Source organism: Brugia malayi, assembly GCF_000002995.4.
Source record: "Brugia malayi strain FR3 genome assembly, contig: Bm_v4_Chr4_scaffold_001, whole genome shotgun sequence".
Lineage (NCBI taxonomy): Eukaryota > Metazoa > Nematoda > Chromadorea > Rhabditida > Onchocercidae > Brugia > Brugia malayi.
Window position 1 is genome coordinate 1460716 of NW_025062478.1, and position 25533 is coordinate 1486248.

Genomic DNA, 25533 nt, shown 5'->3' on the forward strand with positions numbered 1-25533 from the left:
TAAATCTATTTTTAATAATCCAATAATCTCTGTAAGTTCAATCAGCTCTTTAAACGACAAATAATACTATATGATAGTGATGAAGATTTTGAATGGAATTACTGTAATATTAAAAAAAAAAGTGATGAAAAGATCACATCTTCTGTAGTTGTAAAAAGTGATGAAAAGATTGATGAACCAGTAAAAAGTAAAAGTGATGAAAAGATTGATGAACCAGTAAAAAGTAAAAGTGATGAAAAGATCACATCTTCTGTAGTTGAAAAATTTTTTATTTTGGGAGAGGATTGCTGATTTTGGGAAGATTTGTTTTATGTAGATATAAATGTACGGAGTAATACAGAAATATATTCCCTTTATTAATAGCAGCAATAATATAATAAAACAGTATAAAAAATTTCGGTTGTAGTCTTGTTTAGAGTTGTAACTTCATAGTGAGGTAGATAATGTACCTGGTTCATCTCTGGATATTACCTTCTCGATAATGTTAGATTGTAATTGATAGCAAATCATTTCGTCATATTTAAGTAAACATTCATCGTTTTGAAGTCACTTAATTAAAAGTTCTGGGCAAACAAAACACAGTCCGAAATTGTTGGATTCTTGATTCTTTCCATGGCCATGCAATTTGGTATCTACCATTGTTTTTTATGATATTTTTTTTTTTTTTTGAACTTTTCTAAAACTTGTTCATCATCATGAGATTAGGTTGTTATTGTATTCCTATTAATTCCAACTTCCGGAATCGATCAATCTCTGGAATGTCAATATTAATAGATGTAACAGTGATTTGTTCCTCTGAACGGTTTTCTGAACGGAACAATATGTGCTATATGTTAACATCTTGTTGTGGTGATTACCACGTTGACGATTGCTATGCTTATCTCTGTATCCACTTCCATCAATAATGGGACCGACTATTTTTTGTTAATTAAATAAAATCCTGATTTTAAACTTTGGGGTTTCTCTAAAGAGATAAACTTGAAGAAATAGTAGTCAACTCTGATAATTAATTCAAATTGTTCCAACTACTTTTCTCTGTGTTAGAAACTAAGTTGAATTTTTCATTTTGGAAACTGAGTTGAAATTTTTGATTCTTGTCTTGATTTACAGATATTAACCTTAGTTTGTTGATTAAACAGTCAACTAGTGCAGCTACAATAGATGTAATACTTGCTTCCATATTTTTATTCCAATTCACATTTTGGCAAAAGATATATTTGAGGATTCCTATTGTTTTCACTTGCTCATAATAATCAATAGGTTTAATCTTTTTGCTAGCTTTTTCGATATACACGTTGCTTAATTAAAATGTCCAGCATGTTTAATTAATTAATTAATTACTTCAACCGCTTTCATTTCATCTGGAATGTTTTATTATTGGACTAATTTCTTTTGTATGTTCTTTGATTGGCCCTAACTGATTGTGCTCGATCAGTATTATGATGATCTTTGTAATAGAAACATAAATGTTAGTTTGTCTCACAACTGTATGTCCTGGTTTAAGACAACTCAGACAGGCATTGTTTTCTTTCAATCGTTGCATTCTTCGTTCTAGATTAGAATAAATTTGGCATTCATTATTTCAGAGATTCTTATTTCAAAAAATACAAGATCTTTGGTTTTTAATCTTCTTCATATTAGCTTTTGTATAGGTTTGAAGTGTTGTTATAGAGTCGAAATTCCTTTTGTAAAATATCGTAGATTAGCCCGTGGACTAATTTCACATTTAGTTACTTTTTCCTCTGTCACAATATCAAAAGATTGACTTCTTGTAACTTTTTCGTTTCTCTGAATTAGTTCTGCTAATAATTTCAACTTTATTCCTTTTCATTTTTGAATGGTTTTCGTAATTTAAATTTGCAATTTAGATGATTTAGACAAATCTACATTATTAAAATTAGCAGTTGGGGTCAAAAAAAAGAAAAATCTTAGCTCAACTACTAACTATATTTCTTGTTCCTCTTTTCATAGATATACTCTGCCCAGAATCCAGGTGGGCAGTTCTCTTTTTTTTTTTTTTTCATTTATAATTTCAATGCTAGATTGTTCGAGATTTTCACCCATTGCTTCAAGATATTGAAATGTTCATTTAGTGGCTTCGACTGTTATCATCTATTCTCAGTCATTCTTCTTAACGGAACTACCCGCCTGACTTATGACTACCCGCCTGGATTCTGGACAGAGTAAATTTTTTTAGTAAGGAGTTTTATCACATTATAATTTTTTGGATTTATATCATAACTTCCAATGGCTAACCAGGCATCGCCCTTTAGATTTTTGGACGTCTGGTATGTTTTGTAAATAGACTGTAGCTTCAAAGCTACTCCAGAATCCTCTTCACAGTTTAGGATTATCAGTGAAGTTAGGCAGTGATATCTGGGTAAGTTAACCGTTGATATATATGTTATTTGAGTTGGTTGCTCTTTTATTTCGCCTTCTTTAAAGCGTTAGACCTTTTTCATTTTCGAAAAATTAAAATTAAAAAACCATTTTTTGGATTTCTTTGAGAAGAGCTTCTAGTTTTTCATTTGCCGGTCGTGCGATTAGAATTATAGTTGCAAAAATTTTCCGGTTCATGGCACCCAGTTGTCGTGATTTTGAAATAACGTTTTGGTCAGAAGAGTTAGATGATTTGTGTTAATTAAGTTCACTGGGTTTACTTTAAGTTTGTGGAATTTAAATTGAATCCTTTGCTTATTGTCTGCGAGCAAGATCGAGCCGGTTATCATTTATTTTCCTTCAAATAATGAAACACAACATATAACTGAATAATAAAAACAGCGGATAAATGCATGGCAGTATTGAGTAGTGAGGTGAAAAGGCTCCAAGCTGATTTTTCTTTTTCATCAACTGATTAGAGAGGGTTTTTAAAAATGTAGAAAGTGGACTTGGCTTAGTAGATGTACATTTATATTTAGGCATCTGCACATTTACGATTTGAGGTTTAAAGAATTCATTGGTTCAAAAATGGGAAATAATAAATGAATAACGAATTGATGCAGAGTGATGAATCATTAGAAATATTTCAAGTATTTAATGTGTAATAAATTTTTTTTCGATTTTCCGACACCAATTTGTAGTTGAAAAATTTATTTTTGGGAGAGAATTTGCTGATTTCGGGGATATTTGTTTGATATAGAAGTAAATATCTGGAGTAACACAGGAATATCTCTTTTATTAACAAAAACAACAGCATAATAAAATTTATAAGGAAGAATTAAGGCACAAATTGGTTCAACAATTGTTTTAGCGCATTATACATATACATGATATATATGATGAATTCCTTATTAGTCCTCAAGGATAGTCACATTCATAATGTAAACAAAGAAACGGAGAGGTAATTTAAGGAATAAATATGAAGTAGGAAACAAGTATAAAGGATTTGCGATAGAAACATAAAACTGGAAACAAAGAGTTTAAGCTACAAAGATTATTAGAAATAAGATAAACGATCTACAGTAAAAAGATAATATTGGGATCAAAGAGGTAAAGATATTATTGGAAACAATTTATAAAAAGTTTAAACGTGATTAGAACAATGAGTTTATTTATATGCATTAATCGTAAAGGACTCATGGAACATGCTTTTTACCCTCATTTTCCACTCCTATATTTTAGAGTTTGGTATTATTAAAATCCGCGATATCTCAAATATTTAAAATAAATATTCTAAGTATGGGAAGAAAGATTTGTTGTTGAAAAAGAAGCTGCCTAGCTTGCCATAAATGGAATATTTTCAAACTGGACTGTCTGTATAAGTTTCGGTTAGATCAAAAAAATGAATTATCCGTTTGTTTTGCAGTCTTACTGTTTTCTAAGCTGTCAGTATAAATTTTTATTAATTCAATGAATAATTTTCCATTAACGCTTCCATTTTGATTATTACTGAACGGATATTATTGTTTGCAGTAGTATTTGTTTCTGCCCATTTGGTTTTCAGAAATTCATTCATTCAGAAGGAAATTCCTTTCAAAATATAGTCAACAGTGACACCGTATTTGGTAGATAATCAAGCTGTATCAACAGACTTTCGTTCTTATTTAAGGAGAATGAATGACGGTTCTGCAGTATCTAGAAAACTTAGACATCGCACTGATGTGGACAATTGCGCAATTGGCGGTATTCGCCATCCTAGCCGATTTTGCTGTCGCTGGGTGAGTTTTCAACAGATTTTTCCGTCCTCTCTGCAAAATTTATCTCGAAATTAGACAGTTTCTATTGCATGCTGAATTTATATTAGTGAAGTTTAATCGCAATATAGGAAATTATAGATATTAATAGCCACAAACTATCTGGGAATTGCCACTTCTTGAGTCATAGCATGCATATTCACAAGCAAAAAATGTAGTCGTAACATCTGCATGCACGATCTGCAGTCATCAGAAAACCAACAAAAAACCAAGGCTTAAACTTATAATGAATAGAACAATTTTCAGCGAAATAGAACAGCTGAAAGAAGTTCTAGGAAAGTTTGACAAAGATTACAAACAGGGCAATATGACGAGACTTGCGTCCGATTTCAGAAGTGCATTGAAGGAATATGGCGATGGTTTCGTTTTCCTTCTTATTTCACTTCAAATTTTAACCTTTTGAATGAAGGAAACCACTTAAATTAATTTTCATCTGAATTTATTGTAGAGACTTTCTACAGGAAAAGTTAGATTTAAAAATTGAGAATTGTCATATTTTCAGGACAACAAGGGTGAGCACGATTCTATTTCACTGAGTACCATATGATTTCTATTGCAGAATTCTGATGGCACTGACTGAATAAAGCATTTGAAGCTTATAACATAATTTGGCTTACCTTCAACACTTCTGATTGCATTTTTCTTTTTATGGATGGCTAATAAAGCACTCTCGGAATGCAGCATAAAGGCGCAGAATCTGAAAATTAATGAAATAAAAAGACGAATAGTTCAATTCATAAATTCTTCTAATCCCGCAGGAAATTGAAAACAGATTGCATAGTTTTCTTTGGAGCTATCCTACTAAAATATATTAAACTATCTAACTTAAATTAAAATAGTAGAGATTTTTTTTACTCACAAATATTCTTGCAAATGGACTTCATCCATAATATACTGTAAATTTCAACAGGGAATCGACCGTTGTGCAAGAATTCTTGAAAAAAATGGAGGACAATGGCGAGCAACGAGCAATGGAAAAATTAGAAAGCGAATGGAAAGATTATGTAACCGCTCTCGGTACAGTTTTCCATCATTGATACTTCAGTATTTCAGAAAAGTAACTCTGTTCTGTGTGCATTTTCATTTCAGTTTTAAATTTTTCTTTTGTAGAACTAAAATTTTAGACGAAAGAGCAAAATTACTGTGAAATAATTCTTGCAATTTGCAGGAAAACATTACGATCAAAAGGAAACCAATTTTAGAATGGCAATATTTGAAAGCAACGAATTAATGACGGAAAAGATAAATAAAAAATATGAACAAGGCTTAGTTTCTTATACAACGGCCCTCAATGACTTGGCTGATTTGGTAAGTAAAGTGAAATGGATTTTGAAAAAGAAAAAATGTGAAATGGGATAGCGATATATGATTTTGATCTTTTTAAATAGGAATTGTTGATTTTGACTCCTTCTTTTCTTTTTGATTCAATTTTAGACCGATGAAGAATTTATGGTCAGGAATGGACTTCGACTGCCCAATCAAACTGATCTTCGTGGGAAGAGACAGACTTCTGAATTTTATAGGTATGATAAAAGGGAGCAACTGCCAGATCAAGTTGACTGGAGAACGAAAGGCGCTGTAACACCCGTTAGAAATCAGGTAGGACCTACATGTAGCTTCTTGTTCGCAATTTTATGTTGATTTAATTTCAACCGCAACATAACCAGATTTAACAAGTAATATAGATCGTCGAGTCGGAGTTCTTTAGCGATCGAGAATATAGTAGCTGTGCGACATGATCTTGCAAGAAGTTGCTAAAGTTTTCATGACTGATCATAGCATATCAGTGGGATGCTTGATCTGAAAATGAATGCAATGCAGCACTGATCGCAACACTGATTGTTTGCCTTGAAATTTGGTCGATTTGCATTTGAATCGTCCTAAATAGATGGATTAATTTTTAGAGGCTGATGGACTGATAAAAAAGTGACATCTAATGAAAACTGATTTTGCAGGGACAGTGCGGTAGTTGCTATGCATTCGCTACAGCTGCAGCATTGGAAGCTTATCATAAGCAGATGACTGGAAGACTTCTTGATTTATCCCCTCAAAACATTGTTGACTGCACGTGGGACCTCGGTAACAAGGGTTGTAACGGAGGCTATATGCCCACGGTTATTATCTAACCTTCCTTTATAAATCATTATTAATTTTATGAATCTGCAAGTTCTGCTTTTTGTTCCATTTTATGAGCTTAAGAGGATTTTCAGGCATTCGAATACGCAGCGAGAAATGCAATTGCAGCGGAATCGAAATATCCGTATGTTGAAACTGAACAAAGATGCAAATGGCAACAAAGCATCGCTGTTGCCAAGGATAATGGTTTCAACCAAATACCGCCGGGTGACGAATTAGCACTTAAGCATGCCGTAGCCAAACGTGGACCTGTCGTTGTTGGAATTTCCGCATCGAAACGCTCGTTCAGATTTTATAAAGACGGTATATTATAATTTGTATGTCATCACAAGTTAGAGAATAGTTGATATCATCATTATTCGACTATCGCTATAATAGTGTTGATGTAACCATATTTGTTCTTATCTCTGTTTCATATTTCCATTCCTCAGTATCTGATATTTCAGGTGTTTACTCTGAAGGAAACTGTGGTCGTCCTGACCACGCAGTACTGGTGGTTGGTTACGGAACGCATCAGTCTTATGGGGATTACTGGATTGTTAAGAACAGGTTTGCCGCAATTCATCTGCTGAACTGTTATAGAAGGGTTGATCATTTTATTATGGTTTCTTTAAAAAATTTCATTTGAAATGAATTAAGATGGAATGGACATCAGTTTATTGCTCTACACTAATGCTAGTACCAATTGAAATTTTTTCAGTTGGGGTACCGATTGGGGAAAAGATGGATATGTTTATATGGCACGAAACAGAGGGAATATGTGCGATATCGCCTCTATGGCTTCATTTCCCGTTTAATACTAATTAAATTTGATATTGGAAGATATTTGTTACACTAAGGTTTAACTTATGATACATGTGTTGGGGATGTTAATTATAGCTTAATAAATTTTGAATATGCCAATATGCGACTATGAAACGAGAAATTCAATTGTTTAATATTGGCCAAAAAATTATTTTATCAAATAACGGTGAAAATGAATGAATTATAGTTATTATTGAATGGTTGAGTCTAAGCATTTCGAAGTGAAAGCTATTCAGACTTAGGAATGAATTACATTAATGAATTTTGCATATTTTATTTCAGAGTTTTGATCATCCAACTATATTAATTGCTTTTTAAAAAGCGCAGATGAGATGGATTCATCACTAGGATATAGCTAGCTTGAAACATAAGTTTTCCTAGAAGTAATGGCATATATCTATGTGTTCCGACATGAAACAAAATAATAATTTCTTATATGAAGTAAATATATTTGATAAAATAAAAGGAAAAGAATAAAAAAAAAGTACGACAGAATGTTCAGAATTGTTAGATTGATTTTGGGAAAGCATTGGTCTAACAGAGTGGAATATTTGATGATAGTTAATTTTACTTTTTTTTTTTCTTGTTTTCTTTTTTGGAAAAGGTTTGTTTCTTTTTGGACATTATAGAACAATTATGATTTATCAATAAATGAATTAATCACACTGAGAGGATTCGTTTGAATGTACACAGTAGCAGTATAGAAAACACTGGAATACTTACAGAATAATTGGCAAGTAAAATTAGAAGTAATTGTTAACTTCGAAGAGGAAAGAGGACAAATGAATGAGTGCACGAGAATTAGTCAAATTGCAGCATACTTTTAAATAATCAAATGACTCATAGATAAATTGAATTTAATTATATGCAATGGCTTATTAACAGTGCGTAAAGAGCTGTCAATAATGAATGATCTTTATTCTTTATTTAATAAAATTTGATGGAATTTTAATATCATGTAAATTGCATATAGAAGTGATTGCTAAATTGAAAAAAACTCTACGATATTTTAACAATGCAAGTGGAATTGATTTAAAAATGAGGAAAAAGAAAGCCAATTGAGTTAAAAGTTTACAACTTTTTAATTATAAAATATTGTAAGAGTTTTGCTAATTTGACATATAAGCAACAAAATATTATAAATCATCTCACATATAAAGGATTGAGATTATCTAACAGTAATAGATTTTTACTTATTGTAATCATGCGATTCACCGTAAGTTAATGTAAAGATCTAAAATCTTTTTCAATTCAGTTTTTTTTTTTTGCAAAAAGTATGAAATAGAATATTTACTTTATGCATTTCTTCCTTATTATCATATTGTATAAATGGAGTATTATACAAAATCATACAAAGCCAGAAAAGCTATTAGCAACATTGAGGAATTATGGAATTTACGAGAACAACAAGAATATACTTAATCTTTTCCCGATATTACTGATCAAATAAATATCAAAGAACCTGGAATTAGTGATAGTATTTTTTTTTTTTTTTATCATGATTATCAGAGTGTGTCCTTTTCATTTATTTTTAAAATAATTTTAGATAAAACATAACTGTTATCTGATTGAATTAATCTGTTAGGTTTTTGTTTGTTTTCAAATTTTTTTAACTTTATTTAATACATAATATCAATTGTTACAAGAATGTTTTCCTTTCGAAGGTAGCGTTATAATTTGAAAATTGAAAGTGATGCACTCCTCTGTTTTAGTACTAATTATTTCTCTGAGTTCTATCTGCGAGGGATTTTTTCTATTTTTGCTCTTCTTTGTTCCAATCCTCATTAAACAAGGCTATTTAATTGGTTATTCTAAGTTATCCAAATCATTTTCTTCATCTAAATTGTAAGAGAAATCGCTGAATATTGAGGTGATTAGTTCATATGAGACAAACCTAGTTTAATAATTCAATAATCTCTGTAAGTTCGATCAGTCTGCAAGCGACAAACAATACTATATGACATTGAAAAATTATTTTGAGTGAATTACTGTCTTCAAAACTTGCAAAATAAAACATTTGTTGCTGGTGAGTGGAACGATTAATATTGCAACCAGTAAAAGTAATAAAAATAATACATCTCAAATATTTGAAAAAAAATATTCGAACTATAGGATCAGAGATTTGTTGTTGAAAAAGAAGCTGCCTAGCTTGCCATAAATGGAATATTTTCAAACTGGACTGTCTGTATAAGTTTCGGTTAGATCAAAAAAATGAATTGTCCGTTTGTTTTGCAGTCTTACTGTTTTCTAAGCTGTCAGTATAAATTTTTATTAATTCAATGAATAATTTTCCATCAACGCTTCCATTTTGATTATTACTGAACGGATATTATTGTTTGCAGTAGTATTTGTTTCTGCCCATTTGGTTTTCAGAAATTCATTCATTCAGAAGGAAATTCCTTTCAAAATATAGTCAACAGTGACACCGTATTTGGTTGATAATCAAGCTGTATCAACAGACTTTCGTTCTTATTTAAGGAGAATGAATGACGGTTCTGCAGTATCTAGAAAACTTAGACATCGCACTGATGTGGACAATTGCGCAATTGGCGGTATTCGCCATCCTAGCCGATTTTGCTGTCGCTGGGTGAGTTTTCAACAGATTTTTCCGTCCTCTCTGCAAAATTTATCTCGAAATTAGACAGTTTCTATTGCATGCTGAATTTATATTAGTGAAGTTTAATCGCAATATAGGAAATTATAGATATTAATAGCCACAAACTATCTGGGAATTGCCACTTCTTGAGTCATAGCATGCATATTCACAAGCAAAAAATGTAGTCGTAACATCTGCATGCACGATCTGCAGTCATCAGAAAACCAACAAAAAACCAAGGCTTAAACTTATTATGAATAGAACAATTTTCAGCGAAATAGAACAGCTGAAAGAAGTTCTAGGAAAGTTTGACAAAGATTACAAACAGGGCAATATGACGAGACTTGCGTCCGATTTCAGAAGTGCATTGAAGGAATATGGCGATGGTTTCGTTTTCCTTCTTATTTCACTTCAAATTTTAACCTTTTGAATGAAGGAAACCACTTAAATTAATTTTCATCTGAATTTATTGTAGAGACTTTCTACAGGAAAAGTTAGATTTAAAAATTGAGAATTGTCATATTTTCAGGACAACAAGGGTGAGCACGATTCTATTTCACTGAGTACCATATGATTTCTATTGCAGAATTCTGATGGCACTGACTGAATAAAGCATTTGAAGCTTATAACATAATTTGGCTTACCTTCAACACTTCTGGTTGCATTTTTCTTTCTAAGGGTGGCTAATAAAGCACAAAGGCACAGAATCTGAAAATTAATGAAATAAAAAGACGAATAGTTCAATTCATAAATTCTTCTAATCCCGCAGGAAATTGAAAACAGATTGCATAGTTTTCTTTGGAGCTATCTTACTAAAATATATTAAACTATCTAACTTAAATTAAAATAGTAGAGATTTTTTTTACTCTCAAATATTCTTGCAAATGGACTTCATCCATAATATACTGTAAATTTCAACAGGGAATCGACCGTTGTGCAAGAATTCTTGAAAAAAATGGAGGACAATGGCGAGCAACGAGCAATGGAAAAATTAGAAACCGAATGGAAAGATTATGTAACCGCTCTCGGTACAGTTTTCCATCATTGATACTTCAGTATTTCAGAAAAGTAACTCTGTTCTGTGTGCATTTTCATTTCAGTTTTAAATTTTTCTTTTGTAGAACTAAAATTTTAGACGAAAGAGCAAAATTACTGTGAAATAATTCTTGCAATTTGCAGGAAAACATTACGATCAAAAGGAAACCAATTTTAGAATGGCAATATTTGAAAGCAACGAATTAATGACGGAAAAGATAAATAAAAAATATGAACAAGGCTTAGTTTCTTATACAACGGCCCTCAATGACTTGGCTGATTTGGTAGGTAAAGTGAAATGGATTTTGAAAAAGAAAAAATGTGAAATGGGATAGCAATATATGATTTTGATCTTTTTAAATAGGAATTGTTGATTTTGACTCCTTCGTTTTGATTCAATTCTAGACCGATGAAGAATTTATGGTGATGAATGGACTTCGACTGCCCAATCAAACTGATCTTCGTGGGAAAAGGCAGGCTAATAGGTTTTATAGGTATGACCCAAGGGAACGGTTGCCAGATCTAGTTGATTGGAGAACGAAAGGCGCCGTTACACCCGTCAGAAATCAAGTAGGACTTATGTGACTTATAACTTACATCTTCTTGTCCATAATTTTATGCTGATTTGGGCTTCGACTATGTGACGTGATCAAGAATATGCAGGGAGCCTGCTGAAGTTTTCATGACTGATCACGGCATATCGATTGCAGCAATGCAGCAGTGCATCACTGCATACTGATTGTTTGCATTGAAGTTTAGAATCTAAATTTGGTTTTTTTGCATTTGAATCGTCCTAAATTTTTTTTTTAGAGGCTGATGGACTGATAAAAAAGTGACATCTAATGAAAACTGATTTTGCAGGGTGAGTGCGGTAGTTGCTATGCATTCGCTACAGCTGCAGCACTGGAAGCTTATCATAAGCAGATGACTGGAAGACTTCTTGATTTATCCCCTCAAAACATTGTTGACTGCACGTGGGACCTCGGTAACAAGGGTTGTAACGGAGGCTATATGCCCACGGTTATTATCTAACCTTCCTTTATAAATCATTATTAATTTTATGAATCTGCAAGTTCTGCTTTTTGTTCCATTTTATGATGTTAAGAAGATTTTCAGGCATTCCAATATGCATCAAGATATGGAATAGCAATGGAATCGAGATATCCGTACGTTGGAACTGAACAAAGATGCAGATGGCAACAAAATATCGCTGTTGTTACAGACAATGGTTTTAATGAAATACAGCCGGGTGACGAATTAGCACTTAAGCATGCCGTAGCCAAACGTGGACCTGTCGTTGTTGGAATTTCCGGATCGAAACGCTCGTTCAGATTTTATAAAGACGGTATATTATAATTTATATGTCATCACAAGTTAGAGAATAGTTGATATCATCATTATTCGACTATCGCTATAATAGTGTTGATGTAACCATATTTGTTCTTATCTCTGTTTCATATTTCCATTCCTCAGTATCTGATATTTCAGGTGTTTACTCTGAAGGAAACTGTGGTCGTCCTGACCACGCAGTACTGGTGGTTGGTTACGGAACGCATCAGTCTTATGGGGATTACTGGATTGTTAAGAACAGGTTTGCCGCACTTCATCTGCTGAACTGTTATTTTATTATGGTTTCTTTAAAAAATTTCATTTGAAATGAATTAAGATGGAATGGACATCAGTTTATTGCTTTACACTAATGCTAGTACCAATTGAAATTTTTTCAGTTGGGGTACCGATTGGGGAAAAGATGGATATGTTTATATGGCACGAAACAGAGGGAATATGTGCCATATCGCTAGCGCTGCTTCATTTCCGATTTGATAATAATTAAATTTGATTTCTTATGATATTTATTACACTAAGTTTTAACTTATAACGTATTTGTTTTATAGCTTAATAAATTTTGAATATACAAATATGCGAATATGAAAGAAGAAAAATGTTTGAATGCTTAATTTTTGCTAAAAAATTATTTTACCAAATAGCGATTAAAATATGTGGGATTAGATCAGCCTACGCATTTCGACCTAAAACCCATTCAAACTTAGAAATAAATTACATAAGTGAACCCAGCATAATTCATTTCAGAGTTCTGATCACCCAGCTATATTAATTGCTACTTAGATATCACAGATGAAGTGGATACACCCAATATTTTGAGTAGAATTGGTTTAAAAAAAAAAAAAAAAAAAGGCCAATTGAACTAAAAGCTTACCTTCTTTTTTAAAATATTTATTTTTCTTATAGTAAAAATATATACTTTGACTTTAAAATAGTTTTTTTTTTTTTAAGTATTGTAAGGGGCCTGCTAATTTGACCGTCACTTGTAAGCAACGATATATAAATTCATCAGCTCGCACTATAAAAGATCAAGATAATCCGACTGTCATAGTTTTTTACTCACTGTGATCATGCGCTTTACTATAAGTTAATGTGAGATGTTAAAATCTTTCTCAGTTCAATTTTTCTATTTTTTTTAACAGTTCTGCAGGTGGTTGCTAGTAGTGGAGAAGCGGGCACAACTATTAGAAATAATTTCAGTTAAAAAGCGAAAGTATGAGATAGATTGATGATATGATTCACTTTGCGCATTTCGGGCTCATTAATATTTTGTATAAATGCAATATTTGTTGGAGTGAAAAAGGTTTTAAAGTAATTGGATGGTGATTTTTTTTTTTTTTTTTTTTTTGTAGAAGGTTAGAGGAAATTATGAGTAAAAAAAAATTTTTTCGATCACTGGCAGTTGGAAATAATACGAAACCGAAATCTAATTGTTGCAATTATTAGGAGAGCAAATGAAGGAGCAGCAATTCCCTTATTTCATAAACAGAACAAGACGTGATTAAATAAACCCTGTACCAAAAATGAAACATTTCAAAACAAAAGAAAGCCTCATCTTCGCGAAATTTACCTTCTTATATGTCATTTACAAAAAAATTATACAGTATAACCGAAGGGAACGAATATTTTATCCCTCTTTTTGCCATCCAATCTGGTGGTACAACACAACCGAATACAAGGAGGACAGTTATACAGAGAGGATGAAGAGGATGAATAACAGGACTGATAGATAACAGTAACTAGTTTAACAATGATGGGAAGATAGGAAATGTTAGGCGAGTATTTAGCATGAGAGCATTGCGAGCCTTTATGTGATATTTTATTATCATTAAAGAATTTTACAGATTTTTTGCTAAATTAATTTTTTTAGATTTTCGATAATAATATTATGCGACACCTACACAATCAGTAAAGCTATTGCCAACAAATTACGAGAGCAAGAATATAATATTTTCCGAACATTACTGATTACTGATTAGATTCATATTAGTTCATATCGTTTATGCATTCAATAAAGTGTGTTTTTTTTTTCATTTTAGAGTAACCTTAGATAAAAAATTACTAATGTCTAATTGAATTATTACATTGATTGCTTTTTCTCGCTATATTCTCGTTCATTTTCAAATTTTCTTAATTCTATTTAATGCGTAACACCAACTGTTACGAGAATCTTATTTCTTCGGAAACTCAGTTATAGTTTACAAATCGGAAAAGGATGTTTTTTTTTTTTTTTTTTTTTTTTTTTTTTGAAAGGTTTTGTTAAGAATCAGGAACAAACATGAATTTAAAAGGCTTATCTAGCTGTTCTAATATATCTTACTATTGCTAGTGATATAGTAATAGTGGTGTTTTTTTGTTTACTATTTAAGCAAAATTATTGTAATCGATTAAGCTTAGTTTATGGAACGGCAGTCAGCAGATTATTGGATCTTTATTGATATAAATACGATTTTGAAGGTGAAAAATAGCAGCACATCGAGCAGCCAGTAAAAAAGAGTAATAATTTCGCTGTTGTTTGTTCCTTTGTTTCCTTTGTTGGAAGAAAAACGGTGTTATGTATTGATTTTTCCTTTGTTAGTTTATGGTTAACATATTTTACAACAAACAACAACATATCTTCATTCGATACACTAGGAACAAAAATCTTTGTAACAAATTCTAAGCCGGAAAGTCGGAATTTATTTACAGTTCATATGATTAATACTTTTTTTTTTCATAAATTTAATGATTTTATTCAGGATTTTGCGGTATTGAAATTTGCGACAAGGGATGGCTTCCTCTGTTTTAGTACTGGTCATTTCTTTTAGTGCTGATTTTTTTTTTTTTTTTTTTGCAAGGCAACTGCAAGCAACTTTTTATGTTTGTACATCAGGTTTTTATTTTTACCTTTCTTTGTTCTAACCGGCATGCTATGTTAAAATCTGCCTACAGAACCAACCACTAAAGTGGTTATCTCCAACTAACTCTATTTATATCTAAGAGAAGGTTGCTTGTAAAAGTGATATAAAAGTTTGAAAGTCATTATTTGAAACTGCTTTCCACGAAGTAAAGAAATGTTAGTACTTGCAGAATTGAAGCAATTTTCACAGTACTATAAAATAATCTTTGTGCAAAATAGAATGTTCAATAAATTCACTTTGAAGCAACTCTACAATGTAAAAATTAGTAATATTTGCAATTAGTAATGATTTCAATAAATTTTTTATCATAAAATTAATTTTAATTACAAATTTAAATATGGACGGTTAGAAAAATTCGACAATTTCAAGGAGTTTTTGTAAATTCGATACTGAAAAAATTTTTAATTTTGCTAAATCCTGTTTTAATTGAGTATCAATAATGTTAAACAAATGTAATTCATATAAAAATAATATATTTGAAACTTAATTGATCAGTTTTACTTGCATTATACTTGATCTGCCTACATTCTGTCGAGGATTTTTGGCATTTTGTGCAAAAAAAAAGTTTTGAAAATTAACTTTGAAGCAAACTTTCAGTGTAGAAATTAATTAAATTTGCAATTATAAAAGATTACAAATATATTTTATTATTAAAATTAATTTTAGTAACAGTTCTTGACGGATATTTAAGAAATTTCGACAATTTTTAGGAGTTTTTAATAAATTCAATGCAGAAAAAAGTCTTAATTTTTCGAAATTCCGTCTCAGTTAAGTTCTACCAATGATGGAAAAATATAATTTATTTAAAAATATATTTGGAACTTAATTGATTACTTCTATTTGCATTACACTTGATTTGCTTACATTTTGTCGAAGTTTTTTGACATTTTATGCAAAAAAGAAGTTTTAAAAATCAACTTTGAAATTTATATTTTATAATTTTAACTTATAATTTACAACTTATAATTTATAAATTATAATTTAATCATTCAGTATGATTTCAGTATGACTTCGACATGTTTCAATGATTGTTTCCGTTTTGCTGTCATCTTTGTCGCACAATGCAACCTTTAAGTGACAATAAAATGCATAGCACTGTTGACAACAAATTTTAATAAAATAATTTGTCATTTTTAATTCTAATAAATGATTAACAAATTTTTTTTTAGTTTTTAATAATTGGAAAAATATGAAAAAACTTTTGAATTTAATTTTGAATTTTTTTTTTTGTACAAACTCACTCACTAAATTTTTTTTTTTTTTTTTTAAATATGAGAAACAAAAGGCTATAACAACAGCAGTTAAATCAAATAAAATAATTAAAAAAAATCAAAATTTTAATTATGAATTAAAGAAAAGTCAAGCAAACAAAAAAAAAAAAAGGAAAATTCCATATTTTAAGTTGTGAAATTTAAAATTTGAATAATTAAACAACAAAATGGCAGCAAGAAGGGAAGTTAAATACTAAAATACAAAAATGCTTTCAGTTGTTTTTTTTTTTTTCAATTCGATCCAATATCATTTGTTTAAAATAGAAATTTTTAGAAAAAAAAAGGAAATAGGAAAAATTAATATAATTTAATTACCTGTTTTGGTGTTAATGAAAGTGTCACTTTGGGATAAATTATTTCTAATGATGTACTTGTATCTGACTGAGTTAAATCATCTTCTGATATCTAAATTGATAAACATTTATTTAAATTCGATTTTTTTTTTTGTGAAATCAAAAGAATTGTTTTCGATTAAATTTGGTATTCAAATATTTTTTTCTAAATAAAGGCAAAACTTTAAATGCATAAAAATTTAGCAGCAGTTTAAATAATTAAATATGAATAATTTACATTATTAATAAAATAATACAATTAAATTGTAATTAAATTAACTTTCAACTTTCTTTCTTAGTTGAAATCTGTACAAAATGAAACGAAAATTCGAGAATATTTTATAATATTTCAAATTTAAGAATTTTTATTAATTATTTAACAAACAAAATGTCTAGCAAAAAACCACCGATTAATTTGAAATGTCAACAAATTATTTTATAAAACTGTCCATAATTTCTTACAACAAAAGAATGAAAAAACTTGAAACTTTAATTTTTCATAAATTTAAATTTCAAATTAAGCTTTTACCATTTCATTTTAAAACTTACTGTACTTAACTGTTCAATAGCTGTATTTGTTTCACTATTACTTTGTCTATCAAATTGTGGTGGTGGATCATTGAATGCATTAAAGTGAATATTCTGTAATGAAATTAAATTTCAAAATAAATTTCAAAAGAAATTAATAAAAATTTAACAAGATTGCTTACTTAAATTTATTTTTTGGTATTATTTTACTTAATTATTAGAAAATGAGAGAAATTTAAACAACGCTTAATTAATTGACAGTATCAGAACTACAATATCTAATAATAAAAACAGTAATTATTGCTTTTATTATTAATTAAAGAAGTTTAATTCCTTATTAATAATTTATTGTTATCAATAACACAAATTATTTATTTTGATTAACATTTCGTCGTAGCTATGAAATTAATAACTTATTATTACCAATTATTAGCCGTTGATTGGAATTTTTAAAAAAATTGATATAGAATATTGTAAAATTAAATATTTTTAAAAATTATTTCAAGTTTTTTTTAAAAAAAAAAATTTTTTTTTAAATTTAATAAGTGAAAGTTTTTTAAAATTCATTTTGAATCTTGTAACATTTTAAATTTAAAATTTTATTTTAATTTTTCTAACCATTCCAGCTTCATAAAAGCGCTCTTGTAAAATGCGCAATTCTTCATCTTGTTCTCGTCTTTGTCGTCGACGAAAATAATCGTCGCGCAAAATGGATGATAGTATGCATGCAAAACCGCATATTGCGCATGTTGTTATTAGCATAACAAATGCTCCAACAATAAAAAACATTATGCGTAAAAGATTAAGCAACCATGTCCAGCTTTAAATTATATTTTCAAAATTTTTATAAATTCATTTGTAAAATACAAAAAAAAAAAGAAAAAAAAATGTTAATAAAAAAAAAAGCAATTTAAATTAACAAAAGAAAATCTTTCAAATAAATAATTGCATCTTTAATTTAATTCGGCAATAATTTCACAAAAATAAATAAATAAATTACATAATTGTTGATATTTTTAAAATTTTAAATTTGAGTTATGCAAAATAAAAACTTTAAAAGCAAAGCCATTTACCCTTGAAATATTATTAATGATTGCGGAGGTTTTTTAAAATCATCAAAATCATATTTAATCCAATTATTTGTTAAATCCATGCTAAATATTGCATCAGCAACAATTGATTCAACTATTAGTTCTCGTAAAAATTCCATTAGTGATTTTTTGATTATCGTTTTGTTGACAAATTCTATAAAATACATTGTTGAGAAGAATTCTTTTAATTATTTAAAATAACTAATTGTAATTTGATAAAAATTAAGCCTAATTATGTGAAAACAAATTATTATTATTATTAAATGCAAATAAATTATTTACAGCTCAAGAAAAAGAAAAGAAGTAAAACTTAATTATTATAAAAATGAAATAAAAAATTTAATACAAAAAATAAAAAAATTAAAACTAATAATAATATTAATTTATGAAATTTTCCAAAAAAAATTTTTTATTTCAAATTCAATGATTACAGTTTTTTTTTTTTTTTTTTTTTTTTTTTTGAATTTTCACATATAATCTATTAATATGAATGGATTTAATGCAAATTTAAATTTAATAATTTTGTTATTAATTTTTATAAAAAATAAAAATTTCAGAAGAATGAAGCATATTACCATTTTTTGTTTGATCAATAATTGCATGTGATAGTAATAAACGAGTTCCCTCAAAAATATTTCGATTTTTCCTATCTTTTAATTGCTCACCAATATTATCTTTTCGTTCTAATTCATACTGCCAATGTGACCAATGTGACATTTTTGTCATTGTCACATCAACAATTATTTTATCAATAAGCCAACGAATTAGCGGCTTTTGGCCTAAAATTATCAAACAAATTATTTGAAATTTAATGGGTATTTTTCAGATGAAAAATACATTTATCGTTCATTTTTTGTTAAAATTTTCAAAAAAAAAAAAAAAAAAAAAAAAAAAAAACTTAAATTTCAAAAAAGAAGAAAATGAAACATGTTATAAATAGAAATTTTTGGATAATTATTAAAATCATCATCACTTTTTTCTTTTAATTATTTCTTTTTTATTTTATATAAATTATCAAAATTAAAAATTATAAAATTAAAATGGAAAACTTATATCTGACAATTTAATCATTTAAATTTTATTCAATAACTAATATGCAAATTATTTTTATCAAGGTAACCTTTATGATAAGTTCTATGCAAATCTTTAGGTATTATACATTGATCAGTACGATCATTTATCAATATAATATGTTTGACAACTTTTTCAAAAAAAAATATTTTTGTTATCCATTTGTTTAATACATTGATTGTTTGCCGGATAACTGAGCATGGATCATTCCGGATTTTTCTGTCATCTTCAAATCATAATTTATCCTCTCAGTGTAATATGTTTGACAGTTTTTAATATAATATATTTGACACTTCATTTAGCAATCAATCAACCAATCAATCGATTTTTCATTCGATCAATCAATCAATCAATCATTCAATCAGTCGATCATTCATTTATTCATCCACTAATTCATTCAGTGGCAATAATTAAAAAAACAAAAAGGTAAAATTGCAAAAATTGTTTTTGTTTTTTTCTTCTTAGTTTTTTCTTTAATTTTATACAAAGTAATTTACCTTTAGTAGCTTCACCAGAATCCTCAAAACTTTGATGTAATTTTTGTATGTTTAAAAGTTTGCCAAAATATAATTTTGGATTTTTGGGTAAATGTAAAACAGCAGCATATAAATAATTGGAATTATTTGGTAATAAACAAGCTATAGCATGATATATATCCAATACTTGTTTTAACTGTTTAAATTAATGATTATCACTTGTGAAATTAAAATTTTACACATTTTCACTTATTAAAAAAGAAACAACAACAATAAATATTATTATTAATTCTTTAATCGATTTGTTTTTACCACAAATTTATCAGAAAAAAAAGAAAAAAATCAAAAATATGTTCAATTAAATTGTTGAAAGATCAATTTATTTTATTATTTGTATGTTTAATTTATTGTTCCATGAGTAAAACATTAAATTAGCTATATAATAAATCTTCTACATATTTTCAAAAAAAAAAAAAAAAAAAAAAAAAGAAGAAAAAAATTAATTGCATCATTTATTTTTCTTATTAATTATTAATGATAAAATATAAAAAATTTATTTAAAAAAAAATGAACGAAATACCAAAAAAAAATTATACTAAAACCAGTTTTTGTTTTAAATTTAATCTTTCATTATCATTAATTAATTCAATCACTGTTAATTAATTGTTAGAATGATAGAATCATATGTATTTACCTTTGTTGGTGTTAAATTATGATCAATGGTAAATATCAAAGCGATTGGTATGTCACGTTCTTTAAAATTTAAAGCATTTTGATCATTACTATTCCACATGCAATATGGCTCCTAATTAATATTTAACAATTTTACTAAATATCTATTGCAAATAAAATAAATTTTTACTCCAAAATTGAAAAACTTTCAGTGTAAATTATTTTTGTTTATATATTAATAATATTCGTTCTTTCCATTTTACATGTATGTTAGACAGAGCAGGAAGAGATTTCACTTCTGATTTGTAAATTGGCTAAGAAAATGATTTAAACTAAAACAAGTAATACATCATAGTCTAGAATTATGTGAGGTAATTTGATGAATTGCAGTAAAAACGATGCCAAAAAATTTGTTTCTACTTTTCGTACGATTTTTATGATGCTAATATAAAAATGCTATGATGATTTCAAAATAGTTGTTGGAAATATTAAAACTAAATAAAAAACTTTCAGATTACTAAAGGATTGTTGTAATAAAACCAATTAAATAATCAATACCAAGTCTAACAATTATCTTATAAATGGAGATTAGAACAATGATTTTTTGCAAATGATACGATTAATTATTTGAATGATGGATCGATAATAAAAATTGCAAGTGCTAACCACAAAAAGCATGATAATAACTAGCCTGATCTCGAACTTCATTTGCTAATGGTAACGTAGCTGCTGTACTTGAATCAACCGCAATATGTGGAAATAATTCCGAAAGATATACTATTTCAGGTATTATTACATAATATTGCAAATTTGTTAACCAACCGCTTAGCATCATTGATTAGCAAAATGTTAAGAATTTTTAAATTTAAACTGTTTAAATTTTAAGAATTTTTGAAAGTTATATACATGAAATTTGTTAAATTAAAAGCTATCAACTTATTAAAGACTTAGAAGCAGCAATTATAATTTGAATTAACTAAAGATATTCTCTTTGCATATATGCAAACGAATGAAATTGTAAGGGCATACGTATAACTATACGTCATCGTAAATTTCTATGGTAATATTTAACATATATTATCAATTTGTAAATCATTTACTTCGTTTACTCAATCCTCTAACTAATGCACTTAAAATTTATGCAAATAACACTTGGAATGAAACTTTCACTTTCCGTTTTTATGTAATAAAAGAAAACCAGAAAACCCTGAATGTGAAATACGAAAAAAAAAAAGAAAGAATTCACTTCATGTCAACTAATCATAAAACCAATCAAATATAATTCATCATATGGAATAAGTTGTGCTTAATACATAGCACCAAAATTCACTTCAAGAAGAGAGCAATAACACAGAAATTGAAAAATTTTCAATATGTGCACTTTAACTTTCCTAAGACATCATTGAAAAATCTTGGCAACAAATACTAATATTTTCCACTTTTAACAGATCACTAAAATATGGTTTGCTAAAGTATAAAAATTGCAATTCAACTCATATAATCTTGCATTCTGCAATATCATTTGAATTTTACAAGTATGAATTAAAGTAATCTGTAGATCAGTACATGATAATAAGTCAGTAAAAAGGTTGCAAAAAGAGAGCATCAGATCAAAAATACACTACCGGCTTTTAAAGGTATGCATTCAATGACCATACTTCTGAAACTCCCATTCCCGATTATCAAGAGGACAAACTTGACGTGTTTTAAGCCAACGTGAAATACAGTGAAAATGAAATGCATGGTTGCATACACCCCATGCAACAGTACATTCTTCAGAAGTTGCTGAAGCCTAAAAATGATTCAAATAAGCAGTTTGAACAATTGAACATCCTAAAAAATATGATCAACAATAGCTTATGCTTTAGCGCTAAATTCATCTTTGCAATATGCTATGGTGCGATCAAAAAATGAAAACACAAAAAACTGTACTTTTGGAAAGTTACTGGAAAAATGGAAAGCAACAAATTTACCTGATTTGCTTGACATTCGATACAGAGGTCCATAATATGATTCCGACAAATAGCACAATTATCAACAACTATATCCCAAGCCCATAACGCCACTGCATTCCATTTCTTCACCTAAAATTTCATATTGAAAAAAAAAAAAAAAAAACTTTTATTAATTGAGTAAATTTTCATCATTTAAAAGAAATCCTAAGAATGAAGTTAAAATAAGCCGAAACAACTTCCCACGAATTTATTTAAAATTTAGCTTATTTGCAGTGACTGACAAAATATGCAAAATATGAAGTAAACAATATGAAACACTCCAAACCTTAATTTGATGTCGGATAAAACTAAATATTGGAATTATATAGTTTGAGTTTTTATTTTCTTACGTTAGCAAAAGATAAAAGAATAGAAAGCTTAAAAAAAGAAAACCTCAAAACGTTTCTTTTCTTTGCCAGAAGCACCTGCAGTACCAGAATATTGTTGCGCATCATCTAGTTCCATTTGTTGTGCTCCGCCTACAGCCATTTCAAAATCAAAGTTTTGTTTTCACTTATCTAAAAACTAATTACATCTTATTATACCGATATGCTGACTTCTGATTATTTCGCCACCGTTTTAAAATGTTATGCAGAATTGAAGCCAAAACTCTGCTTAGAAAAGACAAAAACAAGTTATACAAATGAAATAAAGATTAGATAGAAATTAAAGGTAATTCTGAATAGGAATTAAGAAATTTTATCTGAAGTGAAATAAATTCAATTCAATTAACAGATACATCTATCCATTCTTCTATTAACTATCATTCCCTTATTCGAATCAATCTCCTTTTTTTTTTGTGACTCATCTACCAATTAGGCAAGTTGTCGAATCAATCTCCTTTTTTTTTTTGTGACTCATCTACCAGTTAGGCAAGTTGCATTTTCAAAGAACATTCAGAATATGAAATCAGGATATATGCTAGCTTTCAGTAGATCCATCAAAGCTTACTATATAATAGTTTTAGGTTTTTTTTTTTTTTTTCTCACGCTTGATATAATCATAAATGTCAATATATGAGTGATATAATTTTATGTCTGGAGTGACAATAGAATCCTATATTATATTTTTACATTTCCGAAATCAATCAATTTCCGGTTTACACTAATAATAGACTTAATAAGGGATGACCGTTGGCGAAAACAACAGCTACAGATGTTAATATTTAGAAGCTCATCGAAAATTTCGAAGTTAAAAAGGAAATATTTCAAAACCTAAATCGGAAGCATCCAAGACAAACCGGAACACAACAGGAAATGACTAAACCAGAAAGGTAAGTCCGGCAGGAACCATTGTCACTGTAGCAATAAACCATTGAAACTTTTTCTCATCTCATTCGGTAATTGTTGGCATCATCGAGATAGTTGTTTCATTGGTTCTTTTTTTCGTTTACTATCAATTAATGATCGATGCTTAAATTAAGTGAACGTCTACAATCACGTTTGTATAACACGTGGCCACGTTACAAGAATATTGGTTTCATCACGTTATACATTGCTACACGTAGGTTTCTTTCTTAGAATTGATTAGTTTTTGAAAATTGGATTGAGTGCATAGCTTCTTTAAATTTTACTGATAAATTTGAGATGTTAGTGAGAATTTGAAGATGGAAAAATACAATGTTAAAAGTAATTGTTTTGTAGTATTTTTTTCAAACTTTATGAATTATTACAAAACTTACAGTTGGAAATTGAAATTTTTACATGATATTTAACTCTCTAAAATCAACAGTTTATGCCATTTCTTAGCCTCATATGTAGTTATAAGAATAATTTGATTGAAATTTGAAAATACAGTTTAAAACTCGATTATTTGTTGCGGATTTTAGTTTTACAGGTTTGCTGAAGGAATTTAGCGTAAGATTTGAAAGCTAAATTAACACGAATGAATCATCTGCAATGTAAATCATTTTTTCAGTTTTGGGCAGTATCAAATATTACAAATCCAGAAGGACTGGAGCGAAACCGATTAGCGAATAATAAGTAATTACTAAATAACTGTCTACGGTAAGCTATACTTGCTTCCGAAATACAATATCATGTATGTTCAGTAGTACCATTGAATTTCAATGTATGTATGGTTGCTAATACCTTGTTTTGTCTGCTGTTCTGTATAATTTTAAATGTTGTAAAAACTTCCGTTATTTTATTTATTGAGATACTTGTTTCTTTTGCAACTGAAATAATAAATTAGAACATCTTTTGTTCTAATTTTTAACTGAGATGATAAAAATTAGGACGTTTTAGTTCCTAATGAAGTAAGCTGTCAGTTCATCATTCTTACAAATAAATTATAGAGATCAGTGAAAATTGTACTTTAACATTGGTCTAGTAGAAATGTTACTTGCAGTAGAAAATGCTACTGTACAACATTTAACGTGATGCTCTGAACTTTGCAAACATTTTTACATGTTTGTTTTATAATTTTGAAATTTTAATCGAAATTTCGAACGACCACTTTTTCTTTTACTACCTAAAAGTAGGCTGCAATACCTTTATTTCAGGAATCGGCGAAATATTCTCAGATGTCGGCTTCTAATAAAAACTCTGACGTTGAGGATTACTATGGATATTGGCAACCATATCCCAATAATATTCGTTCGCGGCGATGGTTTCAGCAATTTGAAGCAATAAAAATTGGTGGACCATTTTGTTTGAGAGCTATAGCAGCTTGTGCAATTGGTTAATAATAATAATATTGTTTGATTTCATGATTGATTAATTCTTCAGCGAATTTGTTTTTTACTATCGAAATTATGAAGCTTTGAATACGTCACAAATATTGTCTGACTAAAAATTATAGCTCTTAATTTTAATTTACATTTCAGCATACCATGTGGCGTATTATACTTATCAGTTCACTGCAGTAAACCCAGAATATCGACACGATTTGAGGCATGTGATATGGTTAAAGCAGAAATTATCTGTTTACCCATCAATTGGTATTTGTCGCAAGGAAAAAATAGAGAATTTTCCAGAGAAGAGATCGTAATTAATTTTCTTTTTCGTATTTGATTGAAATTTCCAAATGGAGATATTGTAATAAAAATTTCAGTTATTTATGAGCTTTAAGGTATTTCAGTTTTTACTG

At 28.8% G+C, this 25533-nt stretch overlaps 7 protein-coding genes across 7 annotated transcripts; 4 read left to right on the forward strand and 3 right to left on the reverse strand.

The window, feature by feature from the left end:
- Window positions 1-4098: 4098 nt before the first annotated feature.
- Bm7677 (Cathepsin L-like precursor, putative) lies at window positions 4099-7126 on the forward strand (the record flags this gene model as incomplete). Its single annotated transcript, XM_043081290.1, has 10 exons — window positions 4099-4157; window positions 4440-4552; window positions 4696-4705; window positions 5104-5210; window positions 5362-5501; window positions 5628-5792; window positions 6149-6307; window positions 6404-6632; window positions 6776-6878; window positions 7030-7126. The coding sequence occupies 10 exons, from the start codon at window positions 4099-4101 to the stop codon at window positions 7124-7126; spliced, it is 1182 nt and encodes a 393-aa protein (XP_042937224.1).
- A 2535-nt stretch (window positions 7127-9661) lies between these two features.
- Window positions 9662-12588, forward strand: Bm7676 (Cathepsin L-like cysteine proteinase, putative; the record flags this gene model as incomplete). Its single annotated transcript, XM_043081291.1, has 10 exons — window positions 9662-9720; window positions 10003-10120; window positions 10259-10272; window positions 10651-10757; window positions 10909-11048; window positions 11170-11334; window positions 11626-11784; window positions 11881-12109; window positions 12253-12355; window positions 12492-12588. 10 exons carry the CDS (start codon window positions 9662-9664, stop codon window positions 12586-12588), a joined length of 1191 nt encoding a protein of 396 aa, XP_042937225.1.
- Window positions 12589-15989: 3401 nt separating this feature from the next.
- Window positions 15990-21284, reverse strand: Bm9060 (Uncharacterized protein; the record flags this gene model as incomplete). The annotated part of the gene is made up of 9 exons (XM_043081292.1): window positions 15990-16076; window positions 16595-16684; window positions 17161-17253; window positions 17758-17959; window positions 18213-18384; window positions 18806-19009; window positions 19351-19527; window positions 19799-19939; window positions 21116-21284. The coding sequence occupies 9 exons, from the start codon at window positions 21282-21284 to the stop codon at window positions 15990-15992; spliced, it is 1335 nt and encodes a 444-aa protein (XP_042937226.1).
- Window positions 21285-22094: 810 nt separating this feature from the next.
- On the reverse strand, window positions 22095-22932 carry Bma-rbx-1 (hyperosmotic protein 21, putative; the record flags this gene model as incomplete). The annotated part of the gene is made up of 3 exons (XM_001892634.2): window positions 22095-22241; window positions 22423-22533; window positions 22837-22932. 3 exons carry the CDS (start codon window positions 22930-22932, stop codon window positions 22095-22097), a joined length of 354 nt encoding a protein of 117 aa, XP_001892669.2.
- Window positions 22933-23650: 718 nt separating this feature from the next.
- On the reverse strand, window positions 23651-23758 carry Bm13392 (Uncharacterized protein; the record flags this gene model as incomplete). The annotated part of the gene is made up of 1 exon (XM_043081293.1): window positions 23651-23758. One exon carries the CDS (start codon window positions 23756-23758, stop codon window positions 23651-23653), a length of 108 nt encoding a protein of 35 aa, XP_042937227.1.
- A 94-nt stretch (window positions 23759-23852) lies between these two features.
- Bm9061 (Uncharacterized protein) lies at window positions 23853-24422 on the forward strand (the record flags this gene model as incomplete). Its single annotated transcript, XM_043081294.1, has 2 exons — window positions 23853-23946; window positions 24361-24422. 2 exons carry the CDS (start codon window positions 23853-23855, stop codon window positions 24420-24422), a joined length of 156 nt encoding a protein of 51 aa, XP_042937228.1.
- A 545-nt stretch (window positions 24423-24967) lies between these two features.
- Window positions 24968-25434, forward strand: Bm14804 (Uncharacterized protein; the record flags this gene model as incomplete). The annotated part of the gene is made up of 2 exons (XM_001893507.2): window positions 24968-25124; window positions 25271-25434. 2 exons carry the CDS (start codon window positions 24968-24970, stop codon window positions 25432-25434), a joined length of 321 nt encoding a protein of 106 aa, XP_001893542.2.
- Between the last annotated feature and the right edge of the window lie 99 nt (window positions 25435-25533).